General features: G+C 33.0%; 2 protein-coding genes across 3 annotated transcripts in view; one reads left to right on the top strand and one right to left on the bottom strand.

Annotated features, from left to right (window-relative positions):
• LOC129808232 (transmembrane protein 94) overlaps positions 1-4,824 on the bottom strand; it is a 36,748-nt gene extending 31,924 nt beyond the window's left edge. For both annotated transcript variants that reach the window (XM_055858043.1, XM_055858042.1), the window contains exons 1-2: positions 4,522-4,824; positions 3,803-4,427 (exon numbers count right to left, since the gene is read on the bottom strand). In XM_055858043.1, coding sequence (XP_055714018.1) covers positions 3,803-4,427; positions 4,522-4,640 — 744 coding nt within the window. In that variant the 5' untranslated portion in view covers positions 4,641-4,824. The remainder of the gene's footprint in view (positions 1-3,802; positions 4,428-4,521) is intronic.
• A 2,648-nt stretch (positions 4,825-7,472) lies between these two features.
• Positions 7,473-16,934, top strand: LOC129808239 (mitochondrial amidoxime-reducing component 1-like). Its single transcript, XM_055858060.1, has 4 exons — positions 7,473-7,776; positions 8,060-8,177; positions 12,773-13,447; positions 16,648-16,934. The coding sequence occupies exons 1-4, from the start codon at positions 7,770-7,772 to the stop codon at positions 16,838-16,840; spliced, it is 993 nt and encodes a 330-aa protein (XP_055714035.1). The 5' UTR covers positions 7,473-7,769; the 3' UTR covers positions 16,841-16,934.
• The last annotated feature ends 44 nt before the right edge of the window (positions 16,935-16,978 follow it).

Here is a 16,978-nt window from a genome sequence, read left to right on the forward strand (position 1 = left end):
GATTGAGAGAGAGTCCACTGCAATTACGATTAAAATCAATTATCTGTTCGATATCAGTTATAGAACCGAATCGAATCGGTTTGGATTTGTTAAAGAATCAAAGACCTTTCAAATGAACTAAAATCGGTAGACCAGTTTCACCCTTAACGTTGAAAAATCATTGAAAAGATTAATTCAAAGGTATTGGCATGTATATATGATTATATTTAAGGTGTCCAAAAAATGGGGTTTAAATTAATAAAACAAACTCTCGCTTATCTGTGAAAACGAAACCAAAATGTTACAGCGACTAAGAATCGCAGTGAATTAGAGCACATTTGCTTTAGCAAAACCTCCAAAACGAAAACAATATATAGTGTCGGCCAAAAGTTTCTTGACAAATCAGAAAGAAGTGACACCGCAAATTTTGAAGTTTCAAGCAGGTTTTTAACCATTTTCCGGCATATTTGTGAAAATATACTAATGTGAATTGAACTAAGAGGCCCTCTAAGAAGCATTCCCATTAGATTTTTGGCATAAAATAGCCAAAATCGTTCGTGAAAAACCTTTTGGTTAGTATATAAAGTGCCCGCTCTCTAATGCGGATCGGCGTAATCCAGACGAGTTATCGACGGTTATATTCAAAATAATTTTGAGGTCATGTATGAATATGTGTTCAGGAATGAAAATGAATTATCTTGTGAAGTTTTTGTTTAACAAATCAAGTATAATCGTTTAGAATTCTCTAGTTATGTCTTTTTAAGCTTCTTTAAAACTTTTATTCTAATGCTACAAAAAAAAGTTCTATTAAATTTTCGAGATGTTGAACTAATTCAAAAAATTCATCCGGATAACGAAGCTGACATCTGTTATATTGTCTCCCAATCATCCGGATTAGAAAACGGGCACTGTATACAGTAGACTCTCGCTCAATCTGATCTTTCTCAATTGGGCGAAAAATTTTGCTGACAATTTTCACTTTTGATTTTGATGCGAATTTGCTCATATTCGCTGTAGTTCTTCCTATTTTATCGTGACTCTTTATAATTGAGTGCTTTTTATGGAATTTACAAAGGCTTTGACGCCCAAATCTATCAATAATTTGGATGACATTTTGCCCCAAACGCCCAATTGAGAGAGTCTACTGTATATATTGCTTAGTGAGTTCTTCAAAAGAGAAATTCACGGACACTTAGAATTGCTTTCTGTGAAACTTTCGTGAAGCTGTCATAGAAACTGTCAAATGAAATTCTCACAGCATCTCAGAATTCATACCCTGAGGTGTAGGGGAGACTGGGGCAAAATTTGGCAAAACGGATATTTTATTTTTTCACAAGTTATCAGTTAATGTGAGTGATTTCTATTTAGCATATACTTATAGGAAATTTACTGCTCTACAACTTTTCTGAAATTATTTTCATCTATCTCGAAAGGAAATACGCTTTCTGAGCCTTTTTCCAAAAGATCATTTTGTGGAAATTTTCAAAACTGCTGGGGCAAATTTTATCAGACGTGGGGTATTTTTGTCATTTTACTTCGCTTTGTTACGAGTTCTCGTGAATGAAAGAAACATCCAATTGAGATATTTTGATAGAAAATTTATTCCTTTATAACTTTATGCATCTATCTAATATCTAAACCAGAAATGTGTTTTTCAAATTATTTTCCAAAAGCTGTTTTTTGGCAAGAAAATTCTCTTCGCCGGCTTAGAAATGGCAGAAGAGCGAATTGGGCGAGTTGAACTGAACGAAGTTTGCCGAGTAAATTCCACATAGCAAAACAGCCCGTCAAATCATTGCTCTACCTGCCGATTTTACTCGGATGTCTTTTGAATTGTAACGGTATATTCTAGTACATTCAGAGAAAATCTGTAGATTTTCGGCAGAAATTCTTCTGAAAATCTGCAGATTCTCGGCAGAATGTCTGCATAAAAAATCTGCATTGTCTCCATTTTCTCAACAAAAATATTGTTGATTTATGAAGAAACTGCAGCAGTTACAAAGAAAATGGTATGCTCTGCTTAACAAGCATTACCGATTAAACATTTTAGATAACTAAAAAGTTGCGAGCAAAAATACAAATTTCTTAAAAATCGCCCATGAAATGATACAAAAACACGAAATTTAGGTCGACACTCTGCTTAAAGTTTTCACTTCACTATTCTCTACTTTATAACACGGCGTCGCAGAATTCTTTATTTTATATAAGCTCTGTGATATCACCAAGAATAACTCTATTGAATTTTCTAAACTTCAGTGAAAAATATTCCATTTTTTCAGACACAGCTGTCTGGAAAGTCTGGAATGTAGAAAAATCTACAGAAAATCGGCAAAATATCTACAGAAACTCGTCAGAGTATGCACCAGAATTCGTCAGAAAATCTGCAAAAATTTCTGACGAATTTTGTTCCAAGCCCAAATAAAATTCGTAAGAATATCTACAGATATCTCGGCAGAGGTGTAGATATTTTCTGCAGAAATTTAAAAGATATCTGACGAAATTCTTTGACGGGAGAGAAAGAAAGGTGGTGGAGAGTGTTTTGTTTACTCAGTTTAATCAGAACCAGTAACTGGACTGGATGTGTTTTTTCGCCATGAGAAATGTCAGAATTATTCGTTTTTTGCCAATTATTGCCCCATGCTTTCTGGCAAATTTTACAGCAAATACACACTAATGCATCAATTTTGGAAAGTAAGTTAATGAAAATTGATATGTCCTGAAGGGCAAATATTTTAAAAACAGGGCTCAAAATTTCAATATTTTTTATTTTCTATATTCTTTGCTCGAATTCCTTAAAACCTTTGACGTTTATTGAGTCTCGTGAAGGCATTCTATGATAAAAATTTGAATCTTCGGTCTTGGAATTTTTCTTGGAAGATATCGAATTTTAAAATTTTGGAATTGCCAAATTTTGCCCCAATCTCCCTTATCTATTAAAATTATAAATAGTCATCCTCTTAAAATAGTAATATCATAAAAAAAGGGTAAAATGGTCAAACTGATCATATCATATTCTATTCAGTAAATTGTGCAATATTTTGATACAAATCACCATTAAAAAAACAACTTTGGTCAGATAAAACATTATTTTAGTCTATGAAATATAAAAATTTATCATTATTTACACAAAACTAGCTTTATAAATTACATTTAATTGATTTTTTATCTGATCACATTTTTTTGTTTAACCTAATATTTGTATTAAACCCTAAAAAAAAATTGAAGCACAAAATTATTTAATTAAAGTCGTCCTAATTTTAGCCTAGAAAAAGGAAACGATCAAAAGTTAAAATTCTGACGTTTCTATGACACTTGAGAGCCATTCAACGTATATCTACATTTTCAGAAACATTTCCGAGCCAAATGGAACTTGTTTCTAAAATGACTTACCCCTCGGCAAACACTGAAATTATTTCAGTGTCAGGATTTTTTTTTTATTTCTTTGTACATTTGAAGATATTAAAATTTTGGTAGAAAAAATAATGAAAATTTGTCAAACAATTAAGCTAAACTGTAAATTTTTTAAGCTTTTTTTGCCAATTTAGAACAGTTAAATCGCTTCACTCTCTGTGAGCATTTCAGGAAATTCATGGAGGTCATTGCCTTTGAATTGAGCCAAAAAAAAAACCCTCAAAAAAGGTCACTGGGCATCTCTACCAGAAACCCTAAATCTTTTAAATCCTGCCCAAGATTTAATGGGAAAATCAATAATTCTCTTCCTATGCTGCCCATTGAATTTCCTGACGCTCCCAAAAAAAAAAAAAACGCGCCTGAATTGAGAAAATTGCTTACGCATGGAAAGAGTAAAGGGCAATGGACTCACCAAGTGTCTCTGTTGGTTGAAAATGGTCTCTGGGCGATTGAGGAACTTCTCCAGGGTGGTCCGGAGGTTGTCCAGAAAGGGTGTCGCCTCGAGGATGCACGTGAGATCGGGCAAGGGGGATCTTTGGGTGGGAACAACGGGAGGATCTGTGCCTTCGGTTTGCGTGTAGGTTTCGCCAGAGCCAAATGTACGCGCCCCATTGACTTCCCGACACTTTCCGGGCGCCACCTGGCCAGGACGGAGGATGATGTGATCTCCACGTACGAGCAGTGCCCAGGGAAGATTGACGACTTTACCGTCACGCACGGCACATTGGAGGGTCACGCAAGGGGAGAGGGGGGAACAGAGATGAGGATAGTTGGCTGGAGTCCATTTGTGGCAGACAGAAGTTGCCAGTTTGAGGACTCCTGAAACATCAGCAATTTTCCTGTACATCTCCGAACGCTTGAGATTGTTCTCACGGATCACGAGCCATATGTTAAAGATGAGGAGGCTGAGAACAATCAAAGCTGCCAGGATATGCTGTGAGATCAGGAGGAGGACAATGGCAAGGGAAGAGGTGAAAATGGCAAAGGAATGCAAGGGAGTTTGTGCATTGAAGCTGGCACGAAGTTTCTCAGTCCATCTGCAAGAGAGAATTTTGGTCCTTTGTTGCTTAAGGGAATCCTTTGTGCCAGCTGTTGAATGTAGTTGTGATGATGCGATGCTCTCTATAGTACCTTTTTGTGGCAAATTTGCCCTCGTACACCCTCAGGATACCCTCAATTTCTTCCCGGAGTCGCGTTAGTGCCTCAACGGTTGAGAGTCCTTGAATTTTGTTATTATTCTCCAAATCCATCACGATATTTTCACAATTTTCACTTTAGTCAGATACTACATGTCTTTAGGGAGGATTTTCACAACTTTTTCCACACTCTAACCACCTGCAAATGCGCGAAAATTCGTGAAAATGCAGGTGATGAAAAAGCAACACAAAGGGGCTGTCAAGCGAACAAAACACCATCAATAGGCCTCTAGACCCGGCTGACACCATGAGCTGACTTCAGCGCTGAAAGCTCCTGATTATTGAGCTATAATCTCAGCACGGTTGTATGAAATTAATTCTGAGGCAATATATGAAAATGTTACGGGTCAGCGCTCCCTAATGGACAAACAATTACTCCGACTCAAAAATGACTGGGTTTTGTTGTACAGGAAATGGTCAAAAAATGACTCCTAATTGGAATCTTAAAAATTAGTCGTATTCGCGTTGAATTTTAGTCAGAGCATTACTCAAAATTGAGTTAGTAATACATTAGTTATTTTACGTCCTTAAAATTTACTCTAACATGAAGTAATAAAAGCGACTCCAAGGGACGGTCCTTTTCCGCACGAAAAAATGACGCGGCAAAAACAGTGCACTTTCCAACCTTCTCTACCGCATATGTATGAAATCGACGTACGCACAGTAGAGTCTCTCAAATCTGAATCTCTCAAATTCGAACGCCGTTTGGATTCAAAATGTCAATTGTGAGTTTATGTTAGAAAGTTCGTGTTCTTGGTGAATGAAAATCATATTTATTTTATGTGCTTCTTCCTGAATGTTTACATACATTATTATCGTATAAAATGAAAAGGAAGTATGTTACAACTAAAACTTGCGAGAAAGTACGAGAATTTGATGCAAAGTACAATTCAATCTCACACAAATTTCGTTAGTTTTGAAAAAAATCGTTCGAATTTGGGAAGTGAGAAATGTCAAAAATACCCCCCGATCGTTCGAATTTAGGAGACTCTACTGTACTCTCAATGAAAAAGTCAAATGCACTCCACAATTTTGTACTATACTATCACCTTAGACACTGTTTTCTCATTAATTATTCACATATTTTATTGTTTTTTGCTACTTTTTATAGAATTTTGATCAATTTTTTCCAACTTCACTACTCACATTTGCGAATATTTTTCTCATTCGACTATTGCTGAATGAGCCGCCCGACATGTCGAAAATATTCCAGCTGGATGGCAACAACACACAAAAATCTTTTAAAATTTTCACCTAATAAGACTTTTAGACACAAGATTTTTATCACACAATACTTCTGAGACAGGAGCAAACACCGAAATAACGAAATTTAATTTTCCATAAAAATTGTCCGAGTATTTATAAACCAAAACACTGCCTATTTTTTGCTTAATTTTTGTCGGCACTGTCTTTTTCTAAATCACAACACATTTCTCTACTGGAGGAGCTCTTCCTCCAATTTTACATATGTATATTTTGATATTTTTAATTATATTTTAACATTCGGAGCTTTAGTCAGTTCTTTTCTGGTGTCTGAATCAGAAATTTCATCTCCTTGGGTACTGTATCTAAAGATTTTTAACCATTCGATGTTTTCATCTTTATCAGGAATCATGGAGTCAGGGAAAGTGGTGTGCCTTTGGATGCCACAGCCTTTGAATGTTTCAATTTTTCTCTTATTTTTCAAAGCAAAAATTCTACTTTATGAACAATGGTTAATACTATTAATTATTTTCTATTAACTTCGCTTAACAAAATGGATTTTTAGCTTTGGGAAATAAGAGAAAAATTGAATAATTCCCAAAATTATTCATATATTATTCTCAGACAATCTCAGAAGCCTTCCCCCAATCACGTTGATTCCCCGAATATAACTCAGGTCGTATAGGTTCTGGTTCCGTACTGTCGATCTGACAGTTCGGAAAGTGCGTTTCAAGCAGCAGGCGCGTGATTTGGTCCGCAGAATCCGTGTGGATTCCGCTGGATGCTCTTAACACGCCTAGCCGCTCTGAGGGATCCTTGGATAGAACCTTCTTAATCCTGGCTGCTTCTTTCACAGCCATGATTTGGCCACAAAATTCCCTCCAATTCTCCCTTTTCCATTTTCTCAATGCTTTTTTATATTCCCTTTTACGAGCGGCCGCTTCTTCCCAGTCGCGATCCAGCATCGTATTTTGGGCTCTGTTAACAGATTTTCTTGTTCTCTGTTTTAATAGGCAGAGTTCCTTAGGCAAAGGCTTGCCTTTATTGTTATTTAAATGTGTTGAGAGTGGACAGGCCTTTTCATACGCCGCGAGCAGTGCCGAATTCAGTTTTTCAACCGAGTCTTCAATGCTTACAGCGTCCCTTGGCAATTGGCACAGCGTCCCTTGGCAGAACGTCAAACTCCCATATAAAATGCATATGGCAGCAACTGCCACTTGGTCCTTCCGAGTGCAGTTTTTTGTTTTTGCAATATATTTACATTAATATTTAATTTTTATTAAAAATTTTATAACGAAAAAATAGCCAGATAAATTCTGCACGCATTCGATCAGGCATCCAGGCGAAATGATATATTCTTCACTATAAAAAATTAAATTTAAAACTAAATTGGCAGCGGTTGCCACTAGGGTCCTCCCAAGTGTTAAGCTCGATTATCAGCACTATACAATTGAGCTGAGAATAGCATTATTTCTAGCTGAAAGTGTTACTGATCATGTGCTCAGTTTATCAGCATGCTGAAAGACTTGCAGCTGTGGTGTCAGCCGGGGAGGCTATTGACCGACTTTTCTGATCAATTCAAAATTTAGCCGTTGAACGGAATACAAAATGTGATCAGCTTTTTTCCCCAGAAACTCAGCAAAATTATAAAACAATTCGTAATGATAAATTCAAACACACTCCTCCAGGGGATTATTCACAGCCACAAACGCGAGATAATGCCCGGAGAGATAAATCCAAAGTCACAGATTACGGTTGATAGGAGATAGAGGAGCTACTGGTTTTATTTGTGCTTTTTAGTCTACTAAAAGCGGTGCCCAAAGCAATTTTATCCCCCACAGAGACAACCCAGCCAGTAGATGTGAAGATTTTGTGCAGTGTAGACGTGCTTCAGGAAAGTCTTCCTCCCGGAAAATTACCAAATCCCCAGAAGAAACAGCAAAACTAGCAAAACTAGCCAAATTGTAGGAAAATTCTACCATGCTCGGTAAGTGGATAAAAATAGCAAATTATCTATTTATACGCGCAAAAAAGAGAGAGAGACTGAACTAGTATTTTCCAAAGAAATCACACAATCCCATTTAATGTTTTCCTTCCATCGGAACTTCTTTGTAATCTCTCTAAAAAAATAAGTTGTCCAACAGAAAAAAAAGTAATCATTGGTGATAGCGCCAACACTTTTGCCCCCTTCTCCCAAACAGCCAGTTCAATTGCCAAGCAAAATCTTCTCAGCAACTCATACAGCTTTTTTGTTTGCCAATCCCATCAAGATCTTTTCAGTTCTGTCCAGGCGAGAGTTAGTGTGAGTGTAGCTCTGGGAATTGGCGTTGTAGCAGCCACTTTTGGATACTTCTACAGGAAGAAACTCCTCTCATCTCCACCCAAAAAGTAAGTCCTAACCAGTTTAAAAATTGCAAAGTTTGTACTGTTTTGTAGCGGGATTAGTTAATTATATTTTGCAGAAAGAATAAGTTCAAGTTCAAAGTGAATTATGCGTCTCGTTGATGGAGATTTGGTTCATCTTTTGAGTGTATTTGATACATTTGAAGTTGATTTTCAGTTTCATAAACTTCTAAGGAGTATAATTTACTTTATCAAACAATTTATGCATCAATTTAGTAGTAGAAAATTCGTTATTAACTCTCATGAAGCATATGCTGCATACACATTTTGGCGGCATTTGGTGAGATAGCGCTCTACTAGCAGGGCCGTGGCTAGAGTAGAGGTAGGGCATCAGTAGTTAAAGGTAGGTAGGGCATTAGGCAAAATTTTGACTGATCCACTGAGAGAAATCCGAAAAAGTTAAAATAACATTCCAGAAATATTTTACCCTGCAGTATTGATTTGAAATCGGTGTAAATCTTATGCTTTTTAGGTGTATTAAGGGTTAAAGTTACACTTTTTCATGTTAATTTTACACTTAAAAAGGTGTAAAATTAACATAAAAAAATGTTGATATATTTTTACACCTAAAAAATGTAAAAGTTACGAGGAAAAAACGTTAATCGCACCCTCTTTTTACTCTCAGTACTATTTTGGTTAGTCGATTTCCGTCCTACTTCTCCTGAATGTAAGAGGATAAGGTAAAACAAAAAAAAAACATAATTCAAAAAGGCGAATTTAAAAAAAAATATTATTCTAATTCTTCGATACATATACTTAAGGGGTTACGTGGGTCAAAATTGATAAAAAACAGCAAATTTTGTTTTAATTCCTTTCCAACATAACAAAAAATGTAATTAATTCAAGCTCTTAGGCATATAAAACTACAATATTCGAACTATATTTCCTGAAATTTTCTTTTAAAAATTTATCCTGTGGGACAAAATTTTTGGAGATATTTTTGGAAAAAAAACATACTTTTCGGTGGACAAGATTTCTCGGAATTGGTTCATCTGAAAATCAAAAACCAAATATTTCCTGTTACCTGATGAGTTAAACTAGTCTTTGAATGAAGGAATTTTCAAAAAATGAAATTTAAATTTTTAAGAAAATTTTATACACAAAAATACTACTTTAGACGTGTTTTACTATACGTTTCGTTTTTTAGAATCTAGAATACGTTTCTATCAAGTGAACATAAAATCCTTCGTTTAAGGATTGGTTTGACTTATCAGCAAACAGGAAATATTTGATTTTTAGATTTTAGATGGATCCAACTTATTCACCGAAAAGTATGTTTTTTTTCAAAAAATCTTCAAAAATTAGGTTTTAATGACTAAATTTTTAAAAATTAAAAAAAAAATTAGAAAATATAGTTATGTAAATGTTTTACTTTTCTATGCCTAAGAGCTGAAATTAAATATTTTTTTAATATGCTGAAAAAATTGAGAAATTATTATATTTTTACAGTCTTCTTGACCCACTTAACCCCTTAACTATTTTGATAATGCGTAAATGAGAAAAGGAAATATATTGAGTTTTTTTTTTAAATGTAAGAAGTGTAAGAATCTTTACGGTCGTTTTGGTCCTTTTGGTCAGAACCATTGAAAAATATTATTTCATTTAATTAATCATCAAATAATTGCAATTTCAATCAAATAATCAACAATTTCATTAATAACAATGCCAAATTGATGAATAAATATTCTATTTAATTTGTTTTAGGAAGCTTGAGAAAATATTTAAAATTTTCCTTTGACTTTCCTTACGATTTTAACTAATTGCATTGAGCACTCCAATCTATGACTCTCGAGGTTACGAGATTTGGAAGCGTTATCGTACGACAACAATATTTTTTTTCAACATGGCATTTTATTGTTTTTTTTTGTCCAGTTAAATTGACCTTTTGGGCATATATCCAATCAGGAATAAGGTCTTCCCACATTCCGGGACATCCATTGTTATTTTTTCTTAAACAGGGATGGGGTTGTCAATCTCATGCCCTGTGGAATCAAATGCGGTGAAGTTCACTGGATGCAATCTGGACACTTTTAACTCTTTCGTCTCTTTTGGGACTCTGAGTACCCAAAGCAGCATATGAATATTCTGTGAAAACAATGTTTTTTAATTATTCAGAACTGATAAAAATCCTATTCTTGTTTATGATTACAAACTATAAGGATGTCCAAATGTAAGATATTTTTTGTAGGACCTCAATTAATTCCTGAGCATAGATATTTTTGATTAAAAATTGTGAAATTGGCTTGCAGCATATGCTGCGGTCCGGAAAGAGTTAATGCCAAAAACATTTCTGGTGACCTAAAGAGGATTCGAAGATTGAGTGCTCTTCACTTGAGAACATCCATGTACTAAAAAAAATCTTTAGAAAAAGATTTTCTCTTTAATTTTTATTAGAAAAATTAGAAAAATAATTAGGAAAGCGAAAAGTAAAAATATTTTTCAAGTAATCCCTTTTAGTGCATGGCTGTTCTCATGTCGTTATTGACTTTTCCTTGTGTTGGTTCCTCACTATACCCAGCCCCAGTCATGTTCTAAAACCACCAAACACTCGTGACAGAAACCAATAAAAAAAACATTGGATTACGCAGAAGCACTTGAGAACAGTTATGTACTAAAAATGTGCAAGAGAACGATTTACTATTTTCATTTTTCATTAGAATAGCTCTATAGATGCAACTTTGTTCCTACTATCAGTGATTTGCACGAAAAACAAATGTTATATAAAGCTGAAATGGAATTAGATTAAATCATTAGATTACATTTTAAAACTGTTTATAATTCAGACGCAACACCTTTGAATTGAATCATCAAGATAAGAAACGTAAAACAAATAATAAAAAGCAAAATTGCAAAATTATACTTTACTGCACATTTCTTGCCTATAGGGGGAAGTGGGGCACCTTTAAAATTGAGATTTTTCTCCTATGTTTAAGTGGAACTGAGCCATATCATAATAATGTAATTTAGCTTCTCAATCTATTTGTGCAACTAAATTATATCACGATAAGACTCTATTTTATTTGAAAATAGGTGAAAAATCCCAATTTCAAAGGTACCCCACTTTCAAAGGTGCTCCACTTCCCCCTAATTGTGCTCCTGGAGAATTTTGTTTTGTACTTTATTTAAATTGTACTGTAAAATAAACTTAATTAAATAACATACACACTCTTAAAAAAATAAATCTCACCCTGCTCACTGCTAGCAAACCTTTCTTTTCTATTTAGTGAAATCCAATGAATAAGAATTCATTGCCAAATTCCAAATTTCTTTGTATCTTTCGATCAAATACAAATCTAAATTGAAATTTCTGGTGGGAAATTGAGATCTGTTAATTCTAGCTACCCTTTTCGTTGAAATTTTATTTTGTTAATATAGCAAATATTAATTTAGATAGAGTTAAAGCTTTTTTCTTGTAGAACGAAGTTTAACGGAGTTTGCTTTTCAAAATAATAAAAGAATTGACGACAAAATTTGAGATTGAAAATTAAATTCATCTTAATGACAAATAAAATTCACTAAATTTGTAATAAAATTTACAAAATAAAAGTAAATAAAATAAATTCACAAAACTTCAATTGATTTGAAATGTTGTAATTAAAAAAATTGAAATAACAAAATGTAAATACAGTGGGACCTCGATACAGTCAACTAATTATTTCCATGCCTGTTGGTTGACTCTATTGGAGTCCGATAAAAATCTATTAAAATTAGAAATTTTGATAGAAAGTGGTATTAATTTATGTTTTACTAGATCATTGATAAATTCATAAATTCTTAATTAAAATTATTGTAATTCGTTCATTTTTGAACTTTTATTGACTCAAGTTAAAGATCGATCAATATATATTATTAACGAATAACATAGAATTTTCATTTAATTTTTGTTCACAATTTTATGAAGTCTTACAAATACCTGTTAAAAAAATTAACTATGATCAGCAAAATATAATTTTTATTCATTTTATATGTAACCATTCGATGTTATTTATATAAATTTAACACCCGTTTTGTGAAAATTTAGAATTTATTGAACAAATTTCAATAACTTACTGACCAATTTTAATTTTCTGTTGCTTATTTGTTTTTGATACGAATTGTATTTTGAGATAGTAATCTTTTAAATTGAAAATGTAACTAAATAAATAAATGTAATTAATTTTTACATTTTCTTTAGAAGAGTCATTTTTTAAGATCGTTTATCATTTGCATTTTCTAAGGAAGCTCTTTAAAAAGTTCCAATAAATTTAGGAAAAGTTCTTTACTATGTTGTACTAAAAAGATTTAGCATCCTATACGTTTTTCTTTTAGTAATTCAAGTTCATAATTTTCCTTTAATTAAAGTGTAAAACCAATAAAATTATGGCTTAACTCTTTAACAATGATAAGATATTTGCGGTACTAACTATTTCAAAGCAAGAATTTCTTACTGTTAACAATTTCGTTATTAATTACTGATCAAAATTATAAAGCTTTCACATTTCTTTTCAATAATGTGAAATATGATCTAGAATTTAATTGTTCATTTTTAATATTTTTGCTCTGAAAATTAAAAATAAAAACAATAATTTTAAATTTTACAGATGGGTTCGTGTTGGAGAGCTAACAGACCTCATGATCTACCCAATAAAATCCTGTGGAGGAATTGAAGCCAAGGAGCTCACCTGTAATATTCTTGGTCCGGAAAATGGTCACGTGAGAGATCGCGTCTTCATGATTATCACAATCGAAGGACAGGGCATTACGGCTAGAAGTCACCCGAAAATTGTTTTAATTCAACCAAGATTTGAGGGTGACATGATGATCCTCTCAGCTCCTGAACAGCCAGAAATCTCTATCGATGTTAAGAAATTGCATCAACAAGCCCGTGGGAAATCTGTAGTTTGGGGAGAACAAGTTTCAACTGTGGATTGTGGAGATGAAGTTGCTGCCTGGGTCTCGAGATACCTTATAAATGATAATGTTGGCTTTAGGCTGGTTTTCTATCCGGATTCCTTCTCAACTCGGGATGCCTGGGGCAAGAAGAAGAACAGCAAGGATCTTGAGACACATGCTGGAGCTCTTCACGATGTTACGAGTTACATGCTGATGAATGAGGCTTCAATTGAAGACCTCAATAAGAGACTTAAGGATCCAGTAACTTCTAGGCAGTTCAGGCCCAATTTCCTAGTCAATGGACGCAAGGAGTACGCTGAGGATGAATGGGAATGGGTCAGAATTGGAAATGTGATCTTCAAGAATATCTTTCTCTGTGGCAGGTAAGATTCCTTTTATTTAAAATTTGTTTTTTTATGCTATTCCAATGCAATATGAAAAAAATGTTCCTGAACACTTTTTTAGGGGAAAAAATAAATGATCAGTGAAAAGATAAAAGTGGTCAGCAAAAAATTAAATTTGATCAGCAAATAATTCGAAATGATCAGTAAAAATATTCAATTTTGTCAATAAAAAGTAAAATTTTGACAGCAAAAAGTAGAATTTGGTCAGTAAAAAGTTAAGTTTGGTCAGTAAAAACTTCAAATAGGGTAGAGTAAGTACTTTTCGCCACCTTAAGGTTTGACACCCTTATAATTCTTACACTTTTTGTCGAAATGAAATGAAATTTTGTGTACAAGTGCTTTGAAGCATTGTCTATCTATTGAACCAGGAGACTTTCCAGGAACTTTTGAGTATCTGGTTGAAAAAGTACATATCTTTCAACAATGCATGTTTCAGTACTTTTCGCCACCTTGTAAACACTTTTTCGCCACTGTGTAAGCACTTTTTCGCCACTTGTTTTCAACTGATTCTTAAGAAACAGCTGTTTTCTAAAACCCTCAAAAGTACACGGCACAGTGCTTTTCTTATTTAACACCGATATTAGACAATTATTAGAGTATTTCGAATGATTTTTTGCACATTTTTTATTTGCGACAAAAATCAATTGACAATTACGCCTGTTTCAACTAAATTCCGCGAGGAGCGCCACTTGTAAAATGCTTAGAAAAATAAGTGGCGAAAAGTACTTACACAACCGAAAAAGTAAGCCCTATTTCACCACATCCGTATTTCTTTATTTTTTTGGAAAACATTATTAAAAAATGATATTAGAACAAAGCTTAGTTAATAACGGATTGACTTTCAGTGAAAAAATATCGAAAACTGTACTGAAAAAAGATAAAATAATGCAAGACAATTTGTCTGAGCGTTGACAAGTTTATTAAGAATTCCATCTTTTTTGGTGACCGTTCACCTTGTCGGGAATTTCTTTAATTAACTTGCAAATAATCTAGTCGGTGGAGCACCTGATATGGTTTTCTGATTCATTTGGCTAGAGGTCACGAAATAACACTCATTTCGTAGTTCCACGAACTCATAATTTTCTTAAAATGTGATTTTAATTTAGGTGGCGAAAAAGGGCTTACTGGCGAAAAAGTACTGACTCTACCCTAGATCAGTAGATATTTTCGAGTTGATTAGTGAAAAATTAAAAAGCAATCAGCAAAAAATTAAATATGGTCAGCAAAAAAATATGGTCAGTAAAAAATTAAAAATGAGCAGTAGAACTATTCGAATTGATCAGTGAAAAATTAAAAAGTGATCATCAAAAAATTAAAAATAAGCAGTAAAAAAGAAAATATTGTCAGTAAAAAATTAAAAGTGATCAGCAAAAAGTTAAAAATGAGCAGTAGAAATATTCGAGTCGATCTGCAAAAAATTAAAAATTATAGCAGTAATATGTATATAAAAAGTGGTCCGCAAAAAAAATAAAAAGTGGTTAATAAAAAATTAAAAGCGGCCAGTAAAAATAAAATTTGGTCAGTAAAAAACTTTTAATATTTTACTGACAACTTTTTATTTTTTACGGACCACTTTTTACATTTTACTGCTCATTTTTAATTTTTTACTGACCAATTTTTATTTTTTACTGACCACTTTTAATACTTAATTGACGACAATTTATTTTAAACTGACCACATTTTATTTTTTACTGACCACTTTTAATTTTTAACAGACCGCTTTTTATATTTTATTGCACACTTTTAATTTCTTTTAACCATTTTTTATTTTTTACTGCTCATTTTTAATTCTTTCATGACCACTTTTTATTTTTTTTACTGATCATCTCGAATATTTCTACTGCTCGTTTTTAATATTTTACTAATCATTTTTTATTTGTTACTGACCGATTTTTATTTTTTACTGCGGATTTTCAATTTTTTACTGATTGGTTTTTAATTTTTTACTGCTTTTTCGAAGTTGTTTACTACTAATTTTTAATTTTTTACTGACCACTTTGCATTTCTTACTGATCGTCTTTTACTTTTACTGATCATGTTTTATTTTTTGCTGATCATGTTTCACTTTTTACTGGCCGTTTTTCATTTTTTACTGGCCGCTTCTAATAAAATACTGATCTTTTTTTTAAATTTTTACTGCCCTTTTTAACTTTTTACTGCCCTTTTCTTATTTTTTACTGCCCATTTTTAATTCTTTGCTTTTACTGATCACTTTTTATTTTTTTACTGATCATGTGGAATATTTCTATTGCTCGTTTTTAATATTTCACTGACCACTTTTTATTTTTTACTGACCGATTTTTATTTTTTACTGCTGATTTTTAATTTTTTACTGCTTTTTTAAAATTGTTTACTGCTAATTTTTAATATTTTACTCACCAAATTGTATATGTTTATGACTCATTTTTTACTGATCGTCTTTTACTTTTGCTGATCATGTTTTATTTTTTGCTGATCATGTTTCTCTTTTTACTGGCCGCTTTTCATTTTTTACTGGCCACTTTTAATAAAATAATGATCTTTTTTTAATTTTGACTGCCCTTTTTTTAACTTTCTACTGCCCTTTTTTATGTTTTACTGACCATTTTTTATTTTTTTTTCTGATCATTTCGATTCTTTTGCTGACCAAATTTGACTTTTTACTGCTCGTTTATTCAATGCCTTTTTTTAGTACATGGCTGTTCTCAAGTGCTGCTGCATTATCGACTTTTCTTCGTTTGATTTTTGGCTAGACTGGTTTCCCCAATTCTCGTGATTCAAAACCATCAAACAAATTTTAATATTGATTGTGTAGAAGCATTTTAGAACAGTCATGTACTAAAAAAAATGTTCAGGAGAAATATTTCCCCTTTTCATTTAGAATAGTACCATTAATGAGCTTATTGCAATTTTTATTAATGAGTAGAAGTGGTATTCTCTTAAATTGTTTAGGTATTACTTACTATAGTATTTTGTTTTATTTTCCCTGTAATCTCGTGTAAATTATTTCATTCTTCACATTTCTATTTTTAACCCAAACACCTCATTAAAAAACTCCTACAGTGCTATTGCACTTAGATTACCTAATCAGTCTTAGCAAATCCTTATCAAACTGATAAGACTTGATTTTTTTTTTAAATTTTGAATAAAATTTTAATTATTCCACTCAAGTTCAAAATCTTCTTCTGTCTGAATTCCAGGTGCATCTTGCCGAATATCAATCCAGAAAGTGGCACAAGACACCCAGAGGGAGAGCCCCTGAAGACTCTCAAGACCTACCGAATGGTCAGTGATTCGATTAAGGCACCAATTTTGGGGATTCATTTGGGAGTTCATACTCCAGGAGTTATCTCAATGGGTGATCCTGTGTACATGGGAGTGACTAGAGATTAATTTGTTGCAGGAGAAAGTGATTTTCATCTTTGAAGACTCTTCCTCTCTCTCGTGCTTTTTTTTTGTATAAATAAAAAATGTTTCATTAATCAAATTTATTTCTTGAAGAAGCTCATAGTGAAATTTTCTCCCTGACCA

This window comes from Phlebotomus papatasi, chromosome 3 (assembly GCF_024763615.1).
Source record: "Phlebotomus papatasi isolate M1 chromosome 3, Ppap_2.1, whole genome shotgun sequence".
NCBI lineage: Eukaryota > Metazoa > Arthropoda > Insecta > Diptera > Psychodidae > Phlebotomus > Phlebotomus papatasi.

Excerpts from the sequence above, each read along its gene's own strand:
- LOC129808239 (XM_055858060.1), top strand. Across the intron at positions 8,178-12,772 it reads CTCTCATCTCCACCCAAAAA|ATGGGTTCGTGTTGGAGAGC; the intron begins GTAAGTCCTAAC and ends TAAATTTTACAG. Across the intron at positions 13,448-16,647 it reads AATATCTTTCTCTGTGGCAG|GTGCATCTTGCCGAATATCA; the intron begins GTAAGATTCCTT and ends TCTGAATTCCAG.